We start from the raw sequence: 27,353 nt of genomic DNA on the forward strand, positions 1-27,353 counted from the left end.
TTAACCTGCGTGAAATATCAGTTGAATGATATAACCTTTCTACGTTAACCACCGCGGATTTTTTTTATATTAAAGTTTTGATATTGAGCAGTATTTTGTCGTTTTGTTGGAATGGCTGAAGAAGCGCATAATATTAAACTTTTGAGCTGGACGTTTTATGTATTTTTCTTCAAACATCCGACTTTTTTGTAAACCCCTTTGGTTAATTCAACGACACTGTACTGTACTACGCGCATCCTCCCGCTAGTGTGTAGTCGAGCGCCGCCTGGTGCTCAAATTAGTTAGTGAATGCTGTAATTGATTTTTTTTTCGATCAGGCAAGATGATCGCATCACCCCTGTCTGTCGCTTTTACACGTCCATGCGAATCCACAAGATGCCTTTCGGAGACGCTAAGTAAGCTACATAGCGACGTTGAATTTATAAGGCAGTTGGAGTGTTCTTAGAACAAACCAAAAACACACAACACAAAGATGCTGAACGCTACATTTAAGTTAAAACGCTTCCTTTGTGTGTTTTCAGTCAGGCACCTCGTAGGGACACCTTACTTGAGTGAAACATTCGGGGTCCTTTCACTTCACGTGCGCGTCGAGGATAGCAACCATGCCCAAGTCGAAGAGGGATAAGAAAAGTAAGAAAAATAAATCAACACTTTTGTCAGTAAACGTCTAAACCTGCTGTGCCGTATTTGTATGTGAGCGTAACTGTTGACGCCGCCATGTGAAAACAACGGAATGTAGCATGCTATATGTAAACAATTGTTCCCTTCTCGTTTGCTCAATGACATTCATTCACATGTTTTTCCCACAGTTTCTTTAACGAAGACAGTCAAGAAAGGACTCGAGTCCAAACAGAAACTAATAGAGGAGGTAAATGTTTGCACAATGTACTGTACACTGTACTGTATGTGAGCAAAGTTAACTCCCCTTTTCCCCAGTTACGGAAATGTGTCGACACCTACAAATATTTGTTCATCTTCTCTGTGGCAAACATGAGGAATAATAAACTGAAAGACATCAGGACAGCCTGGAAACACAGCAGGTAACAATATCTTGAGTGTATTTTCAAAACTTTCAAATAAAACGTAAGCTTTTTGTCATTAATTAAACTAATATTCATCTGTGAGGCACTGGTATTCCTAATCATTTTTATGTGTTGTATGGACGACTTCTACAGATTCTTTTTTGGAAAAAACAAAGTCATGATAGTTGCAATCGGGAAAGGAGAAACAGATGAATATAGGGACAATTTATGTCAGGTAGGAATCATCTGCCGGAATAATAGTCCTCTATCAACATTTCAATTGTTGATTGACAGATTCTGATCACGGTTGCTCCCTCATGTTATCCTTTCAGGTCAGCAAGCATCTTCGAGGTGAAGTTGGAGTGCTTTTCACGAATAAAACCAAGGAGGAAGTGCAAGAGTGAGTACAGTAAGCGCTCTATTAGTAAAGAATTGCAAAGTTAATAAGTAGTACTGAGCAAGGTCTGCTTAATTTTATGTAATTTGTGTGTGTGTGTGTGTGTGTGTTTTTTTTTTCTCCTTGCAGGTATTTCAATCATTACAGAGAGATGGATTATGCACGGTCAGGTAATCGGGCTCAGATGGATGTGATTCTGGACGAAGGTCCTTTGGAGCAGTTCCCTCATTCCATGGAGCCTCAGCTCAGGCAACTTGGCCTCCCCACTGCACTCAAGAAAGGTATGACAGCATGGTACAAACAACACAAAAACTGATTGATTTTAGGCTATTGTTTAATATTTAAATAATGTATTAATTTACTTTGCGCTTTTAAAGGTGTTGTGACGCTACTAAAAGACTACACAGTCTGCAAAGTCGGTGATGTCCTCACGCCTGAACAGGCTCGTATTCTGGTAAGTTGATGAAGGAATATTGATTATATTAGACACAAAAATAACGTACTTCTTGTCAATTAAGTTAATATTTTAACATGTATTTATTTGCAGTAAATAAATCAAATAGTAATACAGTGGGGCATCTACCAACACGACCCAACTTTTGTCAAGATACGAGCATTTCAGTTGAAGTATTTCTATTAATCAATGGATTTATTAAATATTCTAATAAATGTAATGCTAGACGGTGTTTGTGCCGTCACCCTCTACACAAACCTTTCTTGCAGATGTATGCAGTTTTGCAGTTGTGGCAAAAAAAAAAAAAAAAATCTAAAAAAATGGCAAATTGGGATCATTTCCAATTATCCATTGAAGCCCTTATGGGCAATAAAAACAAATATTCAAAGTATTGTTTTCAAATAGTTGCACTCTTGTGAGTTCAATGACAGAATTTTCATGTTTTTTTCGATATGACAAAAAAAGGCGGGTTTTTGTCTACAGAAATTGTTGGGTATCGAGATGGCAGAGTTCCGAGTGACAATCAAATGCATGTGGAGCTCTGAAACGGGCGCCTTTGAGATTTTGGAGGGTGAGGACGAGCCCATGCAGAGCAATGATGCCAACAGTGAAGAGGAGGAGGACGAAGAGGATGGAGTGTAAGAAGACCACATTTTTTTTCATGATCTTTTTATTTTTAACCATTACATCAGGAACATCATCCCTCCCCAATTCCCCAAAAACTGTGCTCACATCTTCCAACTTGACTTTTTAGCTTTGGACTAATCATTACTCAAAACTAGTACTAGTACTAGTAACTCAGTACTTGTTTGGCAAAATGGTTTTGTAATAATGTACATGTGCCAACTGTCCTTTTGATACTGAAAATCTGGTGAAATACAAAGTGCGTCATCCATTTAGAAAACTAAACTGTTTCATCTTACAATATTAGATTGAACAATGGGGGGGTAAGGGAAACATGTGTGCAAAATAATTAAATTATTCAAATTAGACTCCATTTGAGAAATGCGTGAAAGGCAATCTCAAAAAAAACAAAACACTTTAATATTAAGGATGTTGGGCTCTGTCGTGAGACTTCTCTACAAGTGAACTTAATTGAACCCTCGCCAAATTTTTGAAGGAATTATAGACGTTGTCAGTGGCCACATCCCTCTGAGAACAATTCTGCCTGAAGTCACTTGTAAAGCGTGTACTGAATTGGACGTCCGTCCAACAATATCAGCCGAAAGCCCAACATCCCTTGCTTTTCGTACTGCGCCGTCTATCGGAAATAGTTGGGACACTCGTGAGCCACCAGGTTCCAAGCGTCCCCGAAGGCTTTCACCACCCTCTCATCCAGCGGACCTTCCTCCGCGGCGGCTAGATTCTGTCGGAGCTGCTCCACTGTGGACATGCCGATGATGACGCCGTCGCCAAAGTCGCCCTTCAAACAAGCAAGACGTGTTATAGCAACACAATCCTCCCAAATACTTGACTGTATTGGTCAAAGTGTGTCTGTGGCACCTTGAGCTGGGAGTGGTGGTACATCCAGCGCATGGCGGCAGACAACAGGGAGGGCGGCGTGGGGCCGTATGCTAACTCCAATGCCTTTTGAACCAACTCTATGGCTTGGAAGTGACTCTGCTTCCAGTACCTACACACAAAATGGAACAGAATTTATTTGGAATTCAAACCAAATTTGTCTTCCTTAGTGCACTGAAAATACTGTAATTATTTAGGTGTTGTTTGTTTTTGACTACTACTAGAAGTACATTTCAAAAAAAGAGTTTAGTCAGTTCATCAAATCAATGAAACGGGTGATTAATATCTGATTTCTCCCCAAAATGTATTAATGTTCGGGACATGGCAAAGCCAAAAGTGCTAAATATTCACCTGTCTCTGTACGCTGCGGCCCAGTTGTTCCCAAAGAATCTTCCCGCGGGCTGAGATGTGTCTTTGTCTTCATAGTGATACTTTCCGGTCAAAAGTCCACCTAGTAAAAAATAAAACAAAATCCAAATACTACAAGCTCCAGTATCTATTTCCAAGCCATTTCTGCAATTAAAAAAACGAGAGAACAAGGCTATAATGTTAAATAAACATTGATTGGACCACAAATGGGAAACAGTAGTCAGACTCCTTTCGAATGACTGGCGTACCTGCAAGAGGGTTGTACGCGTAAAACTTCATCCCAAAGTACCTCAAGCACGGCAGCAACTCAGTCTCCACTTGCCGTGTTGTAGCGTTGTACATCCCCTGTGAAACGCAGCGCTTTGGTTATTTGAACACATTTATTATTGAAATAAGTTTAGCACAGCATAGGGACATTTAGAAGAAAGAAAAAAACGCAAATACACCGGCACCGTTCAAAAATAGAACCCATTAAAAAATGTGAATGTTTACCAGCATTTTTGAGAGAATTTCTTTCATTTGTTATTTTTCCTCCCAATGCATTTCAATGGCCGTCTCTTACAAACATTTTGGATGTTTGTAATCCATCGCAGTGCCAATAGCGCTGGTCCACTGCACAGTAAATAAGTTGTTTAAATGGCTTGGCATCACTGGATAGATGAGCCCAGTGCTTCTCAAACATAATTTGCAACCCCCACTAAAGAAACAGAAAACATTTCACTCCCCTCCACTCTCTCCCCACAGTGACTATAAATAAAATGACTATCTATAAAAATTGTAAATGTTTACCTAAAATTGTACCCTTAACATTAACAAACGAAAAATGCCAGAAATACAACTTTCAGACAATGTTATCTACTTTTTTGCATCGCATCCGTGATTCATAGTGTTTTGTTTTTTTTTTTTATTAGAAAACATTTGATTACCTGATACACTGTGGGCACGATCCAGTGATTCTGTCTGCACAGGCATACGATTTCAGCCACTTCCCATGATGCATAATTGGACAGTCCAAACTCCTTAAATTTACCCTGAGGGAAACATTTTGAACGAAACAAAATGTTGGCGCAAACGGATCTCTTGTATTGATTCTACAAGTTGCTCCCTTGCCTCTTTATGGAGTTCGTCGCAAGCTCGCAGGGTGTCCACAATTGGATTCAGGTGATCGGGGGCATGTAGGTAGAAGAGGTCCACACTGTCAGTCCGCAGACGCTTCAGAGAGGTTTCAAGTTGTGAGCGCACACTGTCCGGTTTCAGCGTCTTGCCGTCCCATGGGTTTGCCTTGGTGGCAATGCTCACTGGATTCAGAGAAAATCCTTTATTTAGTCTATTAAGTCTGTGTTTTAAAATTTACAATACAGTAGTATATAAGTCATTCACATTAATGAACTGGAAAATACAGGAATGAGGCAAACACAACCAAAGACAAAAAAATGCAAAAACATTGTAAAATCGAAAAAAACCCCAGAAACAATTAGTGGTCAGCTTTATGATGTGTGTGATGCGTTGAGACCTGAAGCTGCAGCAGACGGCAGGTTGAATATGAACAATACTGGTAAATGTGTATCAAGATGAAGTATTACTTTAAAATGACAGTAATAAGAAGTAATGCATTGTAGTTTTGAAGTATTTGAAATTGAAGATGTTTCCAAACTTTTGACAGGTGGTCCTGTATGAACTTTAAAACATATGGCCAACTGGATATGCATATTTTAGTTACTTTTGCGACTTCTAATTTCAGCACATGAAGAAGAAATCACCAAAAGATGAAGACCGATGAAGATTGTTTAGTAGAACCCAGTAAAAGTCGTTAACCTTTTTTGGGGAGGTTCATCCCCCCCATGATGGTCTCCGCTTTTCCGTCCGTGTACATGAAGGCAGTGTCTAGATGTGTGTGTCCACGCTCCAAGAAGACCTTCGCCATCTCCAAACTCTGCTCGGCGTCCGCCCGTCCTCCGAAGGCCATGGTGCCCAGCAAGGTAACCGGTCGCATCGCCGACATGTTTCGCCGAGGTACAAACTTAATGGAAATCTTGCCACACAGTGCACTCGCGATAAAATATGAATTGCGTGGCGAGAGGTGTCGCGCTGTTATTACGCACTGCATTGTGCTAAAGTTCAAAGTTCACGTTGTGCAGCCGGAACGAAACGCCGACGTGAAAACTCCGCCTCCATTGGTCCTGGTCATGTCCCAAAATTGGCCTGTAGAGGGAGCCAAATATCTTGATTGCGGAAGGGGATAACTCCGCTGAAACTGGTTAGCTCCCCAAATCACTCTTCAGAGAACCAACTATATTTTGATTGCGCAAGGGTTTGCCTGCGTTTTACTCGACATTTGCTTTGTAATTTTTGCACGAACAGCGTATGAAGGCTGAAAGGATGAACGAGAAAATAAATGTTATTTTGAACAATTAGAATTTATAATAGAATATTGTGAATCTGTGGAGCAATCAATCAATATACGCGTTATTCAACTACTTTTCAATGAGTACATCCATCCATCCATCCATTTTCTGTAGGCGTTTATCCTTGTGCTTCGAACAAATAAAACTACATGACAAAGATACTGAACGCTACATCTAAGTTACAAGTGAAGATTAGTTCCCCCTCCGTTAGGGGGCAGTGTTTCCTTAAGTATATTGTCTTTCGGTACAGGAACAAAGAGCTATCTGTTTCTATTCCACGTTTGACGAAGAGAAATGTTTATGTTGTAGTGATTTGAAGCTGTTCACCTGTCTTCACTGTGTTGTGTTAGAGGAGTATTATACTTCAACAACACTTTTTTTTGGAGGGAGGGGGGGGGGGGGTCAGGTACGATTCATCGATGGAAAAATCTTGCACTGTGCCGCAATAAACAAAGAAATACAAGGAAACCCCAATATCCAGAGGAAGGAACATGTCCCCATCACAACATGTGGTTGTACAACTTTTTTTCAAGGAGTACAATGAAGCGCAAAGAAAACTAAACAGAATAAGCTCTCGTGTCTCAATTTGGATACTGGGTGCCACCCACGTATTGACATACATGACAGAAGAAGTTTAAAACTCACGAAGAAGTCATGATGTCACACCAAATACAGAGTCGCTGTGTACTATCTGCCAAGCTGTATATAAAGTCAATTTGAAAAGAAATACACAATCGATGTTTGGTAATGGCCCAGACGAACCCCCCTCCAAACCTTCATACGATTCTGGCAATTCCATGCCTACATGAATGCACCTTTCAGGTTGTATAAATAGCGGTCATTAGCTGTGTTGCCCTAATCTGAACTTCATGTAGTGGAGGCCGCGGGCTCCTCAGAAGGCCTTTCAGCATGCAGTGACCCGCCACTCTTTTGGGGTCACAAGCACACATGTGAGCAATGAAAGCTTTGTTGACGAGAACAGCGGCGGCCGTCGACCCTTTGACCACACGGTCAGCTGTTTGCCCCCCACCCGGGACACTAGTCATTAAAGGACTTTACGGACCTGCAGAAACCACTGCAACTGAAAACATTCATTCAAGTGTGTTGAAAAGATCCTCGATCTTTTCTGATTTTTGTTTGTTGATTATTTGTGTGTGCGATTATTGATAATGTGCATGATTTCTGCTTTTGTGAAAGTCTTAAAAGTTTATTAGCAACCTTCACACTTTGTGGAGTGTTATAGTAGTATTTTTACAAAATTGGGTGATTTTTGATCCTATTTTATGTGTTTTATTTTGTTTTTTTGTAAAAAAAATGTGTAAACGTGATGCTTTTTCACAATAGCAGGCTCATTTCAAGTTTTGAGCTATTGATAAAAATAAACAGTGATGTCCATTTTAGGATTTGCGCAAAACAACCTCCTTAAGGTCTCGATTCTCATTTCCTAGCAGCCAAAAGCATTGAATTGTAATTGTATGAAAAAGTGTGTACAATAATGGATTAGTATACAATCTGCACTAGTGACAGATGAATGTGCCAAAACTTTAAATGTGTTTTTCTCAAAATGAGGCATTTCAACTTGGCAGCAAGCAAAGTCCCGTAACTTTGTCGATTCTTGAGCTACCACCATGTATCATACACATTTTAAAGGGAATTAGTTATAGAATTGGAAATATCAATTTCTCAATTTTTATTTTCAGACATACTGTACAGTGAGCCTGATTTTGAGAAACCACATCACAGCAATACATGTTGACGCTTCTTAAATAGTGATTTACGCTTACTTGTGTGGCATTATGGTAATAATGTCACATATTTTATATTATTATTTATTTATATGCAATATTTCTGTGGACCTATCAAGACTCAAACTTGGTACCTAGTCCCCACCAGTTGGGACTTTTTTTTTTTTAAATTGCGTAAGCGTAAACACAAAGTAAACCCTGCTTAACCTGTAAAATCCGTTAACTCGGTTCATAAACTAAAAAAACAAAACTGTTGAAATGCTTGCCGTACATTTTCCGCACTGCTGTGCAAAGTATATTTCATCTGTGCGTGTGTGTGTGTGTGAAGCTTTGAACAGCACGCCTACCAACGCACGCGAGCCCACACATAACCAAGTGAATGCAGTGATCCTCCTCCAGATCTTTTTTTTTTTCCCTAGTGAAACATCTGCAGTGAGCAAGTGTGGACGAGCTTCTGTTTTCTGGATGGTTTTTGGCAGGGTGTCACGCACGGACACAGGCAGAGGCACGCGTGCACTGATGGTGTCAATTTTGGAATATCTGGTCCATTTTCACGCAGAACATCACCTTCCGTGCCTTTTCACTTTTTTTTTTAAATCTAACTTTTACAGCTTGAGGATTTGACACTCATGAGCGCACGTGCGAGTGAATCACGTGTTTAAAACCAAAAACAGGAGGAGGATCATGGACAGTGTATTTTTATTACTCTTTTTCGTATTATTTATCGACGAAGTCCTGCTCTACCCGTATGACAACTCCAACAGCCTTCATCCGCATATGTAAGTAACAAGTGCACTTCTACTTGATGCGTGACTGTGTGCACGATATGCAACAGGTTGCTGCCAGAGTGCAGTGGTGGGTTTCTGCTAATCCACAAAAAAAGTGCCACGATTGTCGCACAGTGCCTCCTCTTTCACCTTGTCTATTTGACTTAAGTAGAAAGTAGCAGAGATTTGGCAGTGATGACGATGATGGATGCTTGCTCTTGCATGCTGTTTTAGTGCGCAGCTGGCAGTGATGATATTGCTGATGTGTCGTCTACTCGTAAAGCTAATTAAAGTCATATTTGTGCATGTTTTCATTCAAAACAAAAACGTTTTCCACCCTTTTTATTTAGACTTCCAAACACCCCCCCCCCCCCCCCCACCAAGAAATGACATTTTATCATATTTGCAAAGTCTTTATGACTGGACAGTACTGTACTTGAAGAATGATCTTGTGTTTCTAATTTGAAATCAAAGAAGAAGAAGAAGAAGAGTATCTCTGAGACACTATGTGGCCTTGCAAAATAAATAAATAAAATAAAGAAAAGAAAAAATAGTGCTTAAGTGGTACTCCAAGACTAGAATAAGGTTTTCTGAGGTTACAAGTCAGCGCAAGCCTGTAGGGGTTAACCAAGCCTTTAGATGAGCAATTGCCATCCTTTTCTGTTGTGATGGAGAAAAAATTAAATAAATATAATAATTAAAAAAAAAAGCATAATAAAATAAATATATGATGACCCCTCGCACAATAATGGCTGAACGGCATATGGTCTTAGCTCTATTGGCTGCACCTTTGCTTTTGGAGTCCTTAATCAGCAAATAAGTCCTCCTTTGCCGCTATTTTAAAAAGATTTGACACCTGTTTTACTTGTTGTGCATGTGCAGGAAAAAAATGTTCCAATCGAAAGTTTAAGGGGTCAGCAACAGTGTGCCTGACTTTGGTGCAGGCGGCGTTAGTTGAAGTCTGACTCAGTGACAGTTGTCTGTCTCAAAATGCGTCCTGTGACTGGATAAGCTTTTAAGTACCACCTCAACAAATAATCCCCTACGTGTACCACCAATATGAAAAAAATATGAAAATACAGAAAGGTAGTAGGCCTTAGGAATCCACCATTGCTGCTGCGTTCCTCAGGTTGACCTTTAAATCTGTTACAACTTTACAGAATATTTTCAGCAATTTTTTTTCCCCATGTTCTTCGCAGGCCCAACGTTTGCATGGAGCAGGAGATGATGCTGGTGGCCCAGAAGCAGCCGTCCGTGCAAGCTTTCACACGTATGGTCAAAGTGTGGAAGCAGGGCTGTGCGGGACAGTCGTGGTGTTTAGGATATGAGAGAAGGTGAGGACATATGTATATATATATATATATATATATATATATATATATATATATTGAGGAGACCCACATGAGCACGGGGAGAACATGTAAACCCCATATAAGAAGGCTGGGCAAGCCGGAATTGAACCCAGGACCACTGAACTGTGAGGTAGACGTGCTAACCAGTCTGCCACCGTGCCTCTTGGGCAAATAATATAGTAATGATTTTAAACATTAGAATACATGTTTTTAACTACATCATTTTTTTTGGTTTGCTGAATCAATGTTTATTATCCATTATTTTTACTATTCTTTGTTTATTTCACTAAATATTTAACTAATTATTGATGATTAATAGAATAATAAATCAAACAAGACATTTTTAAATGATTTTAGTGTGAAAAGAAAAATAATATTTATTTATTCATGTATTTTCTAAAAATAACCTGGCCCTGTTGTAAAAATGAAATGAAGTCAATGAGGACAAAGGTAGCCCACTTCTGGTTTTTAACCTTCTCAGACAGTTTACCCAGAAACATTTTTCGTTCAAATATCAGAAAAATCAGACACCTTTGAATTTTGTCCGCCAGTCATGTTTGGCTTTCAATCCTTCACCAAGAGCACAATGCCATCATACTCCCTTCATCTTTGCTTTTTCTAAATCCCTTTTCTTGCCCTCTAATGACAGCTGTCTTACACTTAAATACAAGGTGTAGCCCCCCGGCACACACTGTCCCCACTCAACGCAACCAGCTATTAAACACACAAAAGTCTTCACAGTCAGCATTCCACAGAAAGTCCTTATAGTAATGTCCCGCCCAGAGTCAGCCCACGTCACAGTTTCACACTCCTTGCTTTGATGGCTGCGAGGGCTACAATTACTCGCAGTAAACAAAACACCTTGTCACAGACCTAATGAGAGGGGTCCCAAAAATACCGGGGCCCTGGCATTATTCTCCAAAGGAGAATCGAGGCATCTCTGGCAAAACTGGATTTTGCAAAACTGTTGAAAGTTATTAACTGCACATACCGGTACCATTCTTCACTGGCACGAGACTAACGAGCGCCTGTGTGTATTCTTCGCGTTGACAGAACAGCGTACTACACCGCGTACAGACAAGTGTATCGACAAGATTATCACACTGTCTACAAGTGCTGCTCCGGATGGTCTCAACTCAACGGAGAAGCCGGTTGCCTTTATCGTAAGTAGTTTTCCGTCGATATGTAATTGTGCTGAGAGATATGGAAAAAAAAACAACCTCCAATCACGATATACTGTAGGCCATTGCATCTTATTTTTAATATTTACAGTAGCATGATATAGTTTCACTCATCTTTAGTTAGAGACTCACTGCTTACATTTTCTATCTTTATTTTGACGTGACATTAAACAGACCCTTATCGAATGCAGTGGTGCGTTTTGGACCTGGGTCTTAACTGAGCACCCCCCCCCCCCCCCCCTTCCCTCATCCCCACCCCCAGCCAGCTGTAAACTTAATAGATTCAGTTAAACGATCGCTCAGCAGACTACACGCCTCTGTGTAACGTGACTTTATGTGCCCTGTTATTGGCTAGCAACCAGTTCAGGCTATACTCTTCCTCCTACCTGAAGACAGCTGGGATAGGCTCCAGCATACCCTCTACTCTTGAAGATAAACTGTTAAGATAACGGATGGATGGATGGGACATACATTTTGAGAACACTTATTGCGCAAAATCGAACCTCAGGACTGAGTTGGAAGAAAACAAATCACATTGTTCGCATTCAATATACTACATCGTGAATTAGTTGTCCTCCAAATTAATCTACGTCTTCAAGGCTACTCTTCCTGGCTGACGTCAAAAATGCCATGTAACATTTATTTATTGTTTCGAAGTGCGTGTAGCCTTGTTTTATGCATCCCATTTTCTCTCCATGCATGCTAGTTTGCTGTTCAAGGTTGAATATGCTCTGCTCTTTGAAGTGTACTCATTCATCATTTCCTCTCTTTATTAATCTTCCTCCTTTCGCAAAAATGATTATTTGCCTTGTCAAAAACTGTCAATACTGACTTGGGAGAGAAACCGCAATGTGTTTGACTAGCTTTGGTAACCAGCCGAAGCTCATTGCTAAATTAGCTGCTCGCTGGCCAGGTAAAGTGAGCAGTTTATGCGTATGCATGTGTGTGTTAGCATAAAGCAGCGTTATGTCATAAAACCATGCAAGCTGCTGTTAACAGCCAGACAGACATAAATGTTGAGGTGAAATGTGAGTAAAATTAGTAAATAACTGCATACTTAAATGATACTGTAGCGATCTTACAATCTTTGTTTAAATGACCATATAGACGCTAGGAAAAAAGCCGCACATTGAGCAATTTTCTATCGTCATTGCAATACATACTGCTGCATCGGCCATCTTGTGAATATTTAAGATGGATTTTTATAGTACACGTTCTTAATGTAGTTAAAAAAAAGCATAAGCAATGGATGAGTCTAGTTTCCAAGTCTAGTTTGAGAATTGTGGATGGATTTTTAGTATGAAATTTTCTTCTTTTCCATTTCCGTTTTCTGTCTGCTGTGACAATGGTTATAATCATATCAATTGTGTGAGAGAATTGAGCTGGACGGCAGGCCTTTCGATCCAACTGTGATGCACCAACTTTTCAAGTTGTCTTTGTTAAAGAGGCTAATGAGCAACTGCACAAGCAACTGTGGTAAAAGCCAAAGCCCGGTATTGTCCGAAGGAAAGGTCCTTCTCGTAACCCTTGGCCCTGATTGAAAAGTCTTCAGTCTGGAGGCCAAAACGGTCAAGAGGCGCTTTACTTTGGAGAGCGATCCATAGATGTTGTCGGTCAGCATCATGTCTGATTGACATGTGACAATAACGTCACAACCTCCGGATGTGAATTGACCCGCCTCGGTCATGTAATGCACAACTGTTGCCATGCCAGAACTGATTATAAGACAGAAGCTTGCCTCTCTAACGGCTAGGCTTACTTTCACACGTTTCACACCAAGAAAGCTTCTTTGATGGGATTTTACACGTAGAACCAGTGATCCACAGCGGATAGCCTGCATACCATGCACAGGCCCTCGAGAAAGCTTCCCAGTAAACACTTGGTCACTCCTAACTTGACATCACTTGATCAGATTTTCCTTTCAGAAATATTTAAGACACATTTCTATCTTGTAGCAGCATGGCGGGGAAGTGGTTATCACATCCGGCTCACAGTTCATAATCCTGAGTTCAATCCCAGCTTGCTCCAGCCTTCCTATGTGCAGTTTGCATGTTCTCCCCATGCCTGCGTGGGTTCTCTCCCGGACACTCCAACTTCCTCCCACAGTCCAAAAACATGCATGGCAGGCGTATCGGAAAATTGTCCTTAGGTGTGATTGGATGCGTGAATGGTTGTTGGTCTCTGTGTGCCCGGCAATGAGATGAGCAACCATTCACGCACCCAATCACAGATGCATATTCCGCACAAGAAGGCCGGACCCAGGTGGATTTCAATTCAGGTCCCTGCTAAATGAATGTCTAAAAATCACCTAGAGAATTGAGATTTAAGTAAATGAACGAAGTAATTGATTATTTTAGGGACTAAAAATGCAAAGTAATTGATTGCTTTCAGTCCTAAAGTGCCAAAGTAAGTAATTACTTTAGGTAATCTGTACTAAAGTAATCAAATACTTTAGGTACTGAAGTACCTGATTTTTTTTGATAACTCACAATGATAAAAGAAGTGTTTACTTAAAACTCAATCACCCAAATGAATTGATTATTTAATTACCTAAAGGGTTTAGAAGGAGACAGCTTGAAGACTTTGCTTTAGCCAAAAACCTGAAAAAATGTGAAAACATAAATATGTAGCTGGGAATGAATGTCTAGACTCTTAAAAATGTAAAAATATGTCTTTGGTGTTGAATGAGTTGGTCCAACTTTTCCACATTTGTTACAAGACTGCGTCGTACTCCCTTCCCTTCAGATAGTCTGCTTTGTTTTAACACAAGTTGTCAACAGATGATCTTAAAAAGACATTCCTTGGGAGTTGGGACTTCCCAAGAGGACGTTATCTCCCCTTTTCGCGGGACAATGGCCGCCCCTCCGAACGAGCTTTTATCTCAGTAACCAAATATGTTGCAGCACTTGCAGATGGGATGAACTAATGGGTCTTTCCTCCAAGCCACTGAACCAGGATAAATGCAAACTGGTACACTTTGTGTCGAGGTCTTTTTTTGCCTTCTGTGTGTGTTACCTTCTAAACCATTTATGTGAGCTCATTAGGCAAATGACGTGTTGTTATTGAGAGGCCGTTGAGGGTCTAATCACTGTTAGGTCGAGCAAACATAAAAGGTGGGAAGTGGCTGAAGGTCAGGCAGCAACATCTGTCATTAGCTAGCCATTTTCCCTCTTATCTTTGACTCCATTGTAGTTGCCAAAATGTAGGTTTCCTGTCGGTTACACGTTTACCCTCCAGTCAAGTCATTTTGTGTGGAGACCATGTTTTTTTTTCATGATTTATGGAAGAAATAGTGATTTATTTTTTTTTATTTTTTTTAGTATGTGATAATATGAAGAAAACCTTATTATGTTATTATTTTTTTGTAACACTGATTTGTTTTTCCTAAATCTAATCCTATGACAAAACACAGTCATTTTAAAATGCATATGCCGGTAACTATATTGAATATCGTAAGGATAAATGGTTACAATAGTGGATTGATGGATATATGGATGAAATAAATTTATTAGGGTATTTACATATATATATTGACAGTACCAGTCAAAAGTTTGGAAACATTCTCCTGTGTTTTATTTGTTTATTTTTTACTTATTTCCATTTTGCATAAATATTGATGAAATTATTTGGTATACAATTAATGTTAAACAACACAGACTAGGTTTTATAATACTGATTCTTGAAAGTAGAAACCTTTTGCACAGGCAACAGCTTTGCACACCATCTCAGTCAGTTTTTTAATGTGGATGATGCTTAATAATAAGGAATGACTTTCATTTCACAGCTGTGCATTGTCAGGAAATAATTGCATGAATTTCTTGACTTCTTATTTGAGTTTGAAGGTGTTTGCAAACTTTTTATTGGAGCCGTTTACATTGTACTGAATATGATTTTATTTTTGTAATACAGGAATTAATAATCAAATATTCATTGAAATCTGATAAGAAAAAAACAATGTTGTAACATTGTAATTTCAAAAGTTTTTCAAAATAAAATGTAATTGCTGGAATATTAAAATACTAAAAAAAATACACCTTCGAAGAAATGTAGTACATGAGTTTTTTTCTGATTATGTTATGACTGCAGCTATAGAAAATGGATGGATCCGACCCTAGTGCGGATAAACGGCTAAGAAAGAATGTTATGACTGTTTCCTTTTTGTTTCCCTAATACCAATTCTTTTAATGAAGCCAGATACTCATTTGCACCGACAAAATGATGGAGAAAACATACAGGTACGCTGATGTACTTTTTAAATCTATCAGTCAGTACTAGCTTCAAGTTCTTAGATACTTGTCTCTTTCTTTCTTTTGAAAGATTCGGAGGCCACAGTGCATCCTCCCTTCCCTCTATACATCCGCGAGATGACGCTTGTGTGTTTCCGAGAAGACTCCAATTATCTCAATGGCTCGATGTGCTTGAGCGCTTGACTTTGGGATGGCGACTTCCTCCACTTGAGGGCTTTAAAGCGTCCGTGAATTACTTCGGCTCAAAGCCACGGGCCAGGATAATATGAACGGGGTCAGTCATGAGTGGAAGCAAGTGGTTATGTTGATTGTTGGCAACAATAGCTTTGTGGTGGTGATTGGGGCGGGAGCGGGGGTGAGGGCCTGGGACAATGGCTCCTCCGATTTGTCCTCCTGGTTAAATGCTGAATGGGAACTGGCCTCCCTTTGTGGCAGGAACGAGCTGGCAGAGGTAGTACATGCAAAGCAGGTCGAGTGGTTCCAACAAAGGGAACGGTGCGGTTCTAGCCATGGGTGGTCTTTATGTGGGTGTCATAAGAACAGTATGTTGGAGCCCATGGGGCATTGCATTGTGCATAGTTGGACGCAAATAGACGCCGACCCAAATGCATACAAATTTGGGCAACCGGAATTCCAGAAAAATCATGAATAAACCCCAATTAAAACTATACATACGTTACAACGCATGATGGACTTGATTGAATGAAAAAGAGGTTGCATGTTGATTTAAATATAGTACATAAATGTAGATACATACATGTAAATATGGAGTTATTTCTCAAATGTACTAATGTGCAATACTGGATATTCTGTATCTGTAACTTTTTAGGGTGCCTCAACTGCTCTATTTTTTTCTTTTTGCAAGGGTGTGGATTCTGGTAAAATTCTGAAATTTTAGGGGTCCTATTTTTGGAACGAGTTAGTAAGGACTACATGTCAGACAATTATCAGGAATTTGGCCCTTTTGTCTTTATTCATTAGCAGTGCAGCAGTTAAAAAAAAAAATACAGACAAAATTGACGTTGCTAGTTGCGATTAATTGGAAATCGCGTACCCGCTTCCAATTGGGAATCTTTTGGAGCAATTACTTTTTCATAGAATTCCCATGAATTCACCCAAAATTCACACGAGGGAGCTGAAACTTCCCCAAGATGGGAACAACATCCCAAAGTTCAACATGGCATGACCACTTAATTTTCACACTTCCAGGATTGTGCCATCCCTTGGCTAAAATACTATGAAAATAATGTGGAAGAAAATAACCCCAAAATAGTCAAAGTACCGCACAAGGGTTAAGTGTAATAGGCTAAAAACAGACAGAAACATTTCTTTCTGGACCGTGCCTATGTCATGTCGCTTTCGCCCCCCCAAAAAAATTTTAACTAAAGCCGAACTACTGAACATTGGGTCTTGCCCACTTCCTAATTGTTAGTGTCAAACTGACACCCAGCTCTATTTTGTAACATTTAATTAGAATCTTGAAAGACGCTTGTTCGAGTCCAAAAACCATTTGAAATGTTGCACAATAAAACATGATTTGTTACCTCAGAAATACAGTGTTGATTTCTGAGCTTGAGCCTTTTTCTGTCTGTAAATTGGCCTCAAAAATGGGTCCCCGCTGTCCAGACCCCTCTGTGCGGGTTAAACAGATCAACGGAGCCTAAACAAACACGGCGCTGCCACTATGGCGATGCGGTCATCCCCTTGGCGAGCTAAAAGAGCGACACCTGCTTGGGGTTTTTCAATGTGCTCAGCACGAGCCGCTGCCCTCGCTTTGTTTGCCTGCGCTCTCTGCGGACGCCGCTAATCCTCTCGCAGAAGGTGTCTTTGTTGTCAAATGCAGACTTTCCCCGTGACGGATGAAAATGAGTTTTATGCTATACTGAATGCCACATTTAGGCTTTTAATTCAGGGGAGATTAATCGGAGGGAGCCACTCTGGATGAGGGAGCGCCAACAGAAAAAAAAAATGTGGATTTTCTCCTTGAACTCTAGATTTTCTCACACATTCATTCAAGGTATCCATAGTAGGATAAATACAGATAGGTGTGAACGTGAATGCTTGTTTATGTGTGATCCAATGGGTGGCGACCAATCAACTCTCAAGTGTGAAGTTTCATGACCGAGTGGTTAGCAGATCTGATTTACAGTCCAGACGTTTTCAATCTCACCTTTGAGAGTCCATTATGTAGTTGGCATGTTCATTCAATGCTTGTGCAGCCGAATTTCCAAAAACAGGCTCGTTCGGTTCCTCAGGCTCTAAATGGTCCATAGTTGTGAATGTAAATGATGATTATTATATGATTATTATATGATGATTATTATATATTTTTTCTATTATTTTCATTTTTGTTGCCTATTTTGTGCCTTTTCCTTTGATATGTGGACTGTTGTTTTAAGGTGCTTTATAAAGTGGGATTGATTTTGTAATTTGAACACAAATTGTTGACTCGTGTTGACCGTCCGGAAGGTGCCGAGTATTCAGCCCTTGTCTGATTCCCAATGAAGTGCGGATGTTTTGGCTGGAGCGTTGGCCTCTGTGGAGCCTTGCGAAGTCTGCACTCAATTGTGCTTGTTAGAGACCTCCACGGCATGTCCCCTTCCTTTGTACGGAGAGGTCATTCCCCACGGCTGTCATGATATCCTTAAAGCCCGGCTGCGAATACACCTCATCCGACCTGTGTTTTTAATACCCTAAAGCACCATTTACACTCTCTTTGCAGAGAAACAGATGTATCTTTAAATCCAAATAAAGTCTGATTGTAATTAAAGCAATGCTAACAATTTACATTACATAGTAATTTGCCACTTTACTTTAGCCTGTGGTGCTGATAATTAAATGTGGCATTGTAACATCTTAACATTTTTTTTAAACCTTAGGCTTACAGCATACATAATGGTCGGTGCCCTCAAGATGGCCCCCACTGTGCACCACACTAGTTGCCATATCTCAACTAACATTCTGTCATAGTATCAAAATTGAATTGTGAGAAGAAGGATGTTGCCATAGGGCTCATAAATTGCCTGGAATTACAAAGAAGATGACATATTTATCAGTAGAAAAATGAATGTGAGCTGGGTTAACTGTTAAACGCCTATATACAAACAGCTTTTTCAGAGTTGACCGAGAGGAAAACTGAATTTTAAAGGGTAAGCCAAAAAAAAAAAAAAAACTACAATGATTTGATTAAAATTTGTGGAATATGAATCAGCGAGAGGATTTTGTTTTTATCCATAATAAGGGGCCGCCCTTTTGCCACTTGCTGTCGACTGAAAATGACCTCACAGTTGCCTGGGGCTCAGGTCACGACCAAGTTTGCAAACATCACATGACCAAACTCTGAAAAACAGCTAAGTCGTGATTAGTCATTTCCAAAGCACCTGTGATGTTATTTTCAGTTGACAGCCAGTCACAAAATGGCTACCACCTGGGATGGATGAAAACAGGTGGATTTTGCAGAATATTTCATACCTCAAAAACATAATATTCACAATTTTAGACCAGTGCTGCCACATAGAATGCAATCTGTAAATGAAAATGTAAATGTTTGTTTGCCTGTGATTAATCCACGAGCAGGCCTTCTTCTCACCTAAAGTCAAGCCGACTTGGGTCGGGTTTGGATGTGTATTTCATGAAGCGCTGCATTTGAACGTACTAATGGCAAGTTATTCTTTGACAGTCTAATTGGGAAGCTTAGCACACCTATAGTTCATATCCTAGAACGTTACCATTACTACTGGGTCAGTGATGTTCGTCCAAAAGTTCAGTTCATATCTAATCTCCTTGAGGGAGAGCTTTTCCTTTGGAGGTAATCCACTCTGTTGCTACCATGCATTTGTGGTGTGTGGAATGGAAATGTAACAGTTGGAGCCAAGTGTTAAAATTCAGAGGAATCTCAAAGTGCTCTCTCAGTCAGGAGTCAACATGCCAACGATAAGGCTTTGATAGCATCAGCTTTGCGGATGCTGTGATATCAGCCAGGTGTTTTACTTACCTGTGTTTGTTTGTTTTGTCACGCAGCTGTGTGTAGCTATGGCGTTTGCTTCAATGGCGGCCAGTGTCGCGAGGGAACCACCCAGTTATGTGATTGTCCTGCAGGCTTCAAAGGGCCCAGCTGCCAGTATGGTGAGTGCAACCCTCCTATTCAACCTTTATTTTGGACTACAAAACTAAATTCCACATTGAGATTAATTATCATTTGAAACCTTGATAAATTATACAGGCATTCAAAATACATAACTAATCCTTTGATGCTGGTTGAAATGAAGTTTAGAGAGAAATCCAAAATGTCCATCCATTCATTTCCTGTAGCGCTTGTCTTCATTCAGGTCGCAAACAACTAGAGACAACTAGTAACACCCAGATTCACACATGTGGGCTTCAGTGAATTTAATATCGGTGTTCTTGGATACAATCTCATGGAATTCCATTTCACTTTATCACCCTTCTTAAAATTGTGCATTAGTCTTTTCCAATGCCACTAAGATTATGATGAAAAATCAACTCACAACGTGTTGATTATGACACCATGACAAAATGATGAAGTGGGAGCATTTTGCATCAAGGAGGTCACAAGTGCACAAAGGCAATGCTGGCTTGCGTTTAAAAGAATCCTCCTTCTCGTGGCCATTCGTCAAATCCTTACATCAAGAACAGACAACCTCACTGTGCTATTCATTAGCGATGTGCCGAATGAAGCTGGAATTTGGAGCAGGTCTCAAGTAAACAAAGCCTCGATCCGGAGTGTGCGTTGTTTCCAAAAAAAATCACGTGATCGATGACAGACAAAGCCTTGGTTGTGTAGATGATGTCATTTTTTCATTTTAAGTGCAGTTACTTCATCAGACTCATGACATGTACTTAGTTAGGTTAGTGCAGCTGTCACTGGTTAGATTCCTGCAAGAGAAGTGACCATTTTAAAGCAGACAGAACGTGTAACTGGAAAGATGTGTCTTTATATACAAAAATCCAATGTAACCACGGCGAGCAGCGAAACGAAACGAAAGCTTGAACATTAGTCTCAAAAAACTAGACTCTTTACATATGTATATGCTATAGAAAAAGGATGAATGGATGGATATTTTTATCTACGGTATATGCCAAAGGTGATATATACAGTAAATGAAATTGAAAGGAGACAAATCCATGATAAATCCGAAACTGCATAGCAACTGATACTGTATCTGAGTATCAACTGATATCAGAACAGGCACCGTATGAAATATTTCTCATGGACATTTGCAAGTTTGAATGTGTTAATGTCACAGCCTGGAATGGCTCATTTTTACATTCACCTCATTGAGGTACATCGAGTCCCGTGATAAAGGTGTTCCAGAATCGAGATGTTTTGATTTTGCCACTCTGACACCAATATAATATTTTGAATCTAAATGATCATAGGTCCACAGTGGTAAAATTGTCTTTCTGGCCCTCAGTATGGTTCATCCAGATTCTGATACAGAATCAGACAGGGTGCATCTTGTCGTACATTCCTCAAAGTATTGTTTACACACACAGCAGTATGACAAGGGAAATATGAGTGCCCCATGGTGCTTGACGTTTAATGGCTTTGTGCAGTGGACCCCAGCCTCTAGTCTGAGTTGCGCTCAGCCTCTCATTGAATAAGAACAAGCGCAGTAAGAAGTGGATGGATGGCCTCTGTCTCCACATGAATGGGATTCTTGGCACCTCAGCATTTCGCTGTCTTGACTAGCAGAGCAAACATTTTATCTGCAGGGACCCCATTGTTAAATTTGAGCTGTTCAACCCAAACGGCGGAGGTCTCTGTTGTTTTTTTTCCTGATAGCGCACCACACGACAGGAAATTCCTGCAAGTGTCGACACCGTCCGAGAATGAGCTCCCTCCAACACTCGGACGCATGAGGCTCACATTGAGGCGACAAATCCACCTTGCTCTATTTTCTCAAGAGCTCTGAAGTGCAGCAGATGTGTCTTCATGACACCATACCGCAAACATTCAACCCCTCCGCGCTTGTTAAGGCGCTCGTGATCAAGCCCCGGCAATCCGGCACTGACAGCCCGTTTATGTGATCAGAGTTCTGAGCGGTTCCTAAGCTGAGCTGAGTTGCTTCTGATTACTTCACGCTTCATTATCCACGGGACGTTTCCTCTTTAATGTGACACACCATATGGTGGGGGGTATAGAATATGGCTGTTGTCTCTTATTTCCAGTAAACACACGGTTATAACTCATTTTCCTCTCGTATTTGAGTGATCTTATTGGGGGTGGCATACTTCCCTGACACATGACGGGATGAAGCGAAGGCTGTTCTAGGCAACGTTATACTTTCACCATTGGAAGGAACACATTGCAGCCGTGTCACGTCAGTGAGTTGACTCTACGGTGTCTTACTGCACAAGTTCCCAGCATTTGAGGGACAGACATCAGATAGCGTCCTTTTCCACCATTATTGTTGTGTGACGTGAATGATAGGTGCCACCATTGGATACCTAGTGTGCACCCACGCCCCTTGATCCTCCATTTATTGGAAGCCATTAGTCCATGAAAACCTATGACGGTTATATCGACCCGTGACTGGCACCCTGGTGATTTTGCCAGAAAGAGAGCCATCAGGGGCAAGCACAGGGCAGTCCTTTTTACTTCCTTTTTACTTCAAAGAAAAGCTATCACCCTTAGACTTATTGTATATTCAATAAGTCAGACTTGGTTGGCTTTCTTTGAACCTTTATGTTTCAGGAACAGCAGGCTTAAGCTTCACAAATGAGATGTACCATATTTTCTGCACTATAAGGCACACTGGATTATAAGGCACACCTTCAATGAATGGCTTATTTTAAAACTAATTTCATTTTTAAGACACACTGCATTATAATGTGCATAGAATAGAAGCTATAGTAGTGGCTGGGGTTGCATTATGCAGCCCACTAGATGATAAAGAGAATTTTAACAAAATAAGCAGATCAGTCAGTCACGCTTTTTTAGAAATTAAGAATAAAGACAATTTGAGAAAAGTACTGTCATGTAGGTGACATGCAGTCACCATCCGGGTACAATTTCATCTCCCTAGTGTCTTCTTTCAATACTTTCCCTTTGATGTGAAGGGGCTTTGATGTAAAGATCAAAGGATTGGACAAAATACCACGCAAGGGTTAGGAAGAAATTGAATGATATTTAAAACATCCAAAGTGTCTCAAATGTTGCAATTTGAAACTAGTTTAGTTGCCTTTTCAACACCTCATTTAGGAAAATTGACCCAGTAGTTCCTGAGATAATTTTTTGCCAAAAATCTCAAAATCCAGCAGGCCATAGCTCTTAAATACCTTCTCCGGTCTCCCTAAAACTTTTGATTTAGTGTTTGTCCTCACTATCAACAAGTTCTTCAAGTTTCATAACAATCAAAGTCGATTCAAATCAGCTCGGTTAAAGATTTTAGATTTTTGTGGTTGATTTGGCATGACCTGTATGCAAAAATAAAAATTTACATCTAGAATAAAAAAAATGCCAGCCATGGAAAAGTACTTTGCCATGGAAAAGTAGACTTTGAAACATCTGCTTGAGCACTTGATGTTGTGACAACTTGTCAATGAGCAACTTAAATGCTCAAAAGACAGCTTGCCACATTTAACCATATGTGATCAAATAAATGACCAATGAGACTGACAACACGACTGTCATCACCAATCACAACAAAGTTTGGGATCTTGGGCTTTGGGGTCGCAGCTCATCTCCCTGGTGTGTCGTTGCCTGTTACACAATTGCGCGTTGATGCTAAAAACGGCGGCAGAAGCCGCTCACAAGCTTTCAGTTGTCATTCACTCACATATGACAGCTTTTCTGATGTGGTTCTCCCTCGGTTGCGTGCCGTAATTTATGTTGGTGTTTATGGCATTGTGTTTTCAAAGGGGCCAGTTAGTGCGCTGCTTTCAATAGTTGTGCGAGGATGTCATTCTGTCAGAGTGATGTACAGTGTAATGCCATAATTATCGCTTTGTGCTTTAAGTCTGCGGTGAAGGGCGGGTGGCGGGTTGGTGGGCTTTGTAAAACTTTTTTTAGATGCAACAAATCCTGGTTCTTTTAAAGGATTAATCGTCTCATCTTCAAACTTTCCAAACCTAAATGCTTTTTTATTTTTTTCATCTGTAAAGCAGATTGTCTGGAGACCATTTGACTTGGGTCAATTTTTTTTTAGGATTAGCAAGCAATTACACTCATACCGTATTTCATTATGTCATGTTAAAATGTTTTAAGATTCTCAAACGAACGTTACGACAGACTATAAATTTCACTGTCTAATTCGTATGGGAGTTTGCGCTTAGCTTGCTATGCTAGTTAGCATAGCAACCCAACACAAACGCTCCTACTCTCAAGCTAATAAATATGTACAGTTTACTTACCCGAGAACTTATGATCACATCGGTAAGTGCTTTTTGAAAAGATCAACAGTTTCCGTAGCTCTCAGACTCAGACTGTGAATAAGGCTCCAAAAAACCATCACATTCCCAAGGGAAAGCAAACTAAAAGTGTTTCAAAACGTAAAACAGATTTATCGTTTAGAATGTTATGGGACATGAATATGAGGCGATAATACCTAAGTTGATTGCAGTCATTTTCAGTCATGACAGACTGAGTAACCTGATACTATTCTCATAGCTGTAGCTTCCACAGGTTTGCGTTTCATGATATTGCCATTTATGTCTGTGGAAATCTGTATTTCGGGGTCATTGCAATGCTACCATACCACATTATCTTTCAAGCTTTACTAAATATCAGACTAAAGTACCTCTTTACTCCGCTTATTTTTATGGCTTCAGATTTATGGAATGCCTTTTTCCTTTTTATGCGTATCTTACGTGGGCTGCTGACTGACATTTTTATTGCAAATGGGGGTACTTTTCGATTGAGACATTACACTGCTGATGTTGAGAGAACATTCCAGTTGTATCTCTGAAAGGATTTATGTGTTTTGTCTGTTTGTCCTGAAAGGTAATCTAACACGATCCTGGTTCCTCTGACTGCATTCACTTGGATATTGTCAGAATGAACTTGTAAGGCATGGTTGTAGACAATTACTGGATAAAACTCTTAATTGTTTATGACAGTGTTTATAGAGAACGATTGTGTCTTTGTTCTGGGCACAAGCAATTTCTGCATTTTCTCAAATGCTTACACATGTAGACAAAATTGTTGGGTCCCTTCTGTTAAACAATGAAAAGGCACGGGACTTACAATTCACTAAGAAAAATAAGGCCTTAGTTCTTTTGTAATTATTTATTTGAACTTCAAGTCATTTATTTGTCTGATTATTTTTTGTTACTTTTTTTCATTGATTACCTGTAGACCTGTTTAGGGTGTAGCACATTTTTCAATAACGATCAGCAATTGGCCCCATCTCACCCATGAAGAAGCATACACAGTGTGAATATTTAAGACAGAATGCTTCTATTTACTTAAATTGTAGCTGTCATGAGGGAATCTGATTTCAGATGCTGTCATAGATGTTCTACTTTACAATAATTTAGGGCTCAGTCAAACGCTTCCTCAACCTGTTGTAACCAGTCCTCCGCTCAACAATGCAGACAGACCGACGGGTCTCATGTAGTCCGTTCCTAAGTGAATCCTGAGTATGCTCAGGCATGTGTTTTTGTGGCCGCCGTGGCCAGAGGCATCGCATTTACAATTCAGCCATCCAAGTCCCTTGAGGACGCAAGAATCACTTGAAACATCGACTCATAGCTCAAGGATGAACTGATTAGGTTTCGGGCGGTCAAAGGTGACACTTGAAGATCAAATGTGACCTCATATCTGTCGCGACCTCATTGACTAGACGGTTCTGGACTGCCCGGTTGGGATCGCGTCTATTTTGTGGTGCGTATCATCCACAGGGGGAGATGGACCGGTGAACCGGGCAAAGGTCGCTATGACGTCACTCAACCTGTCAAGAATTCCGGTGCTAACAATGACACATTACAATTGGATGGAATTATAAAGAAATGAATTGTGGTAGCATGGATTTAAGGAATGCTTTTCAAGGTCCATTCAGTTTTAACAGCAATAGTTTAGTTGCCTTTTTGCAGAAAAGTGAAGTTTGGGAGACAAACACACACACAAAATATAAAAGAAGTCTCTCATGGCAGAGAGAAAAAAAAATCACGTTTTGGATGATTGAGCCCGTCCCGAGTAACATTGCGATTAAAACATGGGAAAGGCCAGTAGCAACTGCCACCAAACGACCGAGATGCAACAAAATATAGAATTGATTTAGAGTTTGTCATGAGTGATATGGCACGACTCATTCTTGGGACAGGTTCCTGGTTAGTCGCTTTAGCTAATTTGGCTCACACTGCTTCAGACAAAATATTCAAAGATGCATAATTAGCCAGCACAGTCCTTCTCAAATTTGAGAACTCAAAATATACAATATACTCCTCCCAGAACATGCAAACCCGTTTGTGTGTCAATTGAGCGCAATTTAGCGATCCTGGGCTTACCCGGTTTCAAGATCAGCTTCCACATCTGTTTGCTTGCCCAATAAAGTTTGTGCCCATTTTTACTCTTGCAAGCATTTATTTAATCAGGACTGTATGCCCCCATTCAGGAGCACTAAGGATTATAATTAAAACCACACCTTCAGTATGCCTGCTTATTTGGACCCACCCATTGTAAAAATAAACCTCCACCCCCCAAACTTCTCAAATTGTCTTTACTTGAGATCAAGCTAAACATTTGTGGAACCTCCATGCTGAGCCTACCTAGCACTTGACTGAGGATTTGGAGGACAATCAAAGCCACATGTGCATCTTCTTCCAGCCTCTGATCACTGCCAGTTGTTAAGTGCTATTTCGATGCTATTATGATGAATATCCAGTTCTTAAGCGCGTAGGCGGATGGCAGAATATTATTCATTTAAATGTCACCTGTCTTGCATTAAACGCGAATCGGGCGGCAAATACTGTACAGTGTGTGCTTTCATTTTGCTCTGTTACCCAGTGTTCAAGTTGAGCATAAAAGTCTTTGTAAACTTTTGAGGCTTTCCAGTTGCATCACTTTGACAATTTGATTGATGAGCAAAGCCGCTGCTGAGAGGTCAACACATCAGAAGGTTTTGTTGTGTTATTTTGACCACATTTGTACTTTTTCACTTCTTCAATTTACAAGAAAAAGTGTTTTTATGTCACTAAAACCAACAAACATGCTCATAATGGTTTGGTCCAGAAGAACTGTTGATCACCGGAATGGGTTTAACAGGGTCCAGCAGAGACATCTGCTATTTTACTTAACTTGGCTTGAGTTACGACATTTGGGGTTTCTAATTATAAACACACAAACAGAGGGTGAAAACCCGACAAGGTCAGGGTGAGAATTAATGTTACACGCTCGTAACTGTTCGCGTTGGCGAGCGTCAGTGCTGTAAATCGCAGTGTAAATGGACCATTCAGAGTCACTGACCTGTGGTCTGTTTTGGCCATTAGTAGCTTTAATCTGGATATTGTTAGCAAGCAGTACAGCGTGACTAGCAAGGCAGCTGAAACCAAGCAGGCCGGGCAGATGCCACTGGACGGCATTTTCTCACTCACATTGTCAACCTGGTTACCGAAGAACCTTTCTAATTCATTACATGGAGGGCAGTACAAATTTAATTCTGTTTGTCTGTTTGTTCACTCAGTCGTCCTACCTACCTACCTGCCCGCCCGCCCACCTACATACGTACGTACATACACACCTACCTACCTACCTACCTACGCATCTAACTACCTAACCCACCTACTTACCTACCTACCTACCTACCTACCTCCCTACCTACCTACCTACCTACCTACCTACCTACCTACCTACCTACCTACCTACCTAACTACCTATCTAACTACCTACGCATCTACCTACCTAACCCACCTACCTACCTACCTACTTAAC

At 40.4% G+C, this 27,353-nt stretch overlaps 3 protein-coding genes across 3 annotated transcripts in view; 2 read left to right on the forward strand and 1 right to left on the reverse strand.

The window, feature by feature from the left end:
* The first annotated feature begins 377 nt into the window (after positions 1 to 377).
* mrto4 (MRT4 homolog, ribosome maturation factor) lies at positions 378 to 3,874 on the forward strand. The gene is made up of 9 exons (XM_088422896.1): positions 378 to 395; positions 522 to 630; positions 810 to 868; positions 937 to 1,040; positions 1,176 to 1,257; positions 1,355 to 1,422; positions 1,549 to 1,700; positions 1,797 to 1,873; positions 2,357 to 3,874. Exons 2-9 carry the CDS (start codon positions 603 to 605, stop codon positions 2,513 to 2,515), a joined length of 729 nt encoding a protein of 242 aa, XP_088279022.1. The 5' UTR covers positions 378 to 395; positions 522 to 602; the 3' UTR covers positions 2,516 to 3,874.
* Positions 2,532 to 5,903, reverse strand: akr7a3 (aldo-keto reductase family 7, member A3 (aflatoxin aldehyde reductase)). The gene is made up of 7 exons (XM_088422895.1): positions 5,579 to 5,903; positions 4,874 to 5,061; positions 4,690 to 4,794; positions 4,012 to 4,108; positions 3,746 to 3,845; positions 3,377 to 3,506; positions 2,532 to 3,296 (listed from the first exon to the last, which is right to left on the reverse strand). The coding sequence occupies exons 1-7, from the start codon at positions 5,868 to 5,870 to the stop codon at positions 3,135 to 3,137; spliced, it is 1,074 nt and encodes a 357-aa protein (XP_088279021.1). The 5' UTR covers positions 5,871 to 5,903; the 3' UTR covers positions 2,532 to 3,134.
* Positions 5,904 to 8,328: 2,425 nt separating this feature from the next.
* The window catches only part of megf6b (multiple EGF-like-domains 6b), a 47,872-nt gene continuing 28,847 nt past the window's right edge, over positions 8,329 to 27,353 (forward strand). The window contains exons 1-4 of the mRNA XM_088422771.1: positions 8,329 to 8,692; positions 9,880 to 10,014; positions 11,086 to 11,195; positions 19,481 to 19,585. Of these exons, the coding sequence (XP_088278897.1) occupies positions 8,598 to 8,692; positions 9,880 to 10,014; positions 11,086 to 11,195; positions 19,481 to 19,585 (445 nt within the window). The 5' untranslated portion in view covers positions 8,329 to 8,597. The remainder of the gene's footprint in view (positions 8,693 to 9,879; positions 10,015 to 11,085; positions 11,196 to 19,480; positions 19,586 to 27,353) is intronic.

The sequence above is a fragment of the Hippichthys cyanospilos genome, chromosome 9, assembly GCF_059441005.1.
Source record: "Hippichthys cyanospilos isolate Australia breed blue-spotted pipefish chromosome 9, RoL_Hcya_1.0, whole genome shotgun sequence".
Lineage (NCBI taxonomy): Eukaryota > Metazoa > Chordata > Actinopteri > Syngnathiformes > Syngnathidae > Hippichthys > Hippichthys cyanospilos.

Coding starts and splice junctions, on each gene's coding strand:
- akr7a3 (XM_088422895.1), bottom strand. CDS start 5,870: ATGCAGTGCGTAATAACAGCGCGACACCTCTCGCCACGCAATTCATAT. Junction 3,507..3,745: donor GCCGCAGCGTACAGAGACAG/GTGAATATTTAG, acceptor TTTTGTGTGTAG/GTACTGGAAGCAGAGTCACT. Junction 3,297..3,376: donor ACCACCACTCCCAGCTCAAG/GTGCCACAGACA, acceptor GCTTGTTTGAAG/GGCGACTTTGGCGACGGCGT.
- mrto4 (XM_088422896.1), top strand. CDS start 603: ATGCCCAAGTCGAAGAGGGATAAGAAAA. Junction 1,701..1,796: donor CCCCACTGCACTCAAGAAAG/GTATGACAGCAT, acceptor GCGCTTTTAAAG/GTGTTGTGACGCTACTAAAA. Junction 1,874..2,356: donor CTGAACAGGCTCGTATTCTG/GTAAGTTGATGA, acceptor TTTTGTCTACAG/AAATTGTTGGGTATCGAGAT.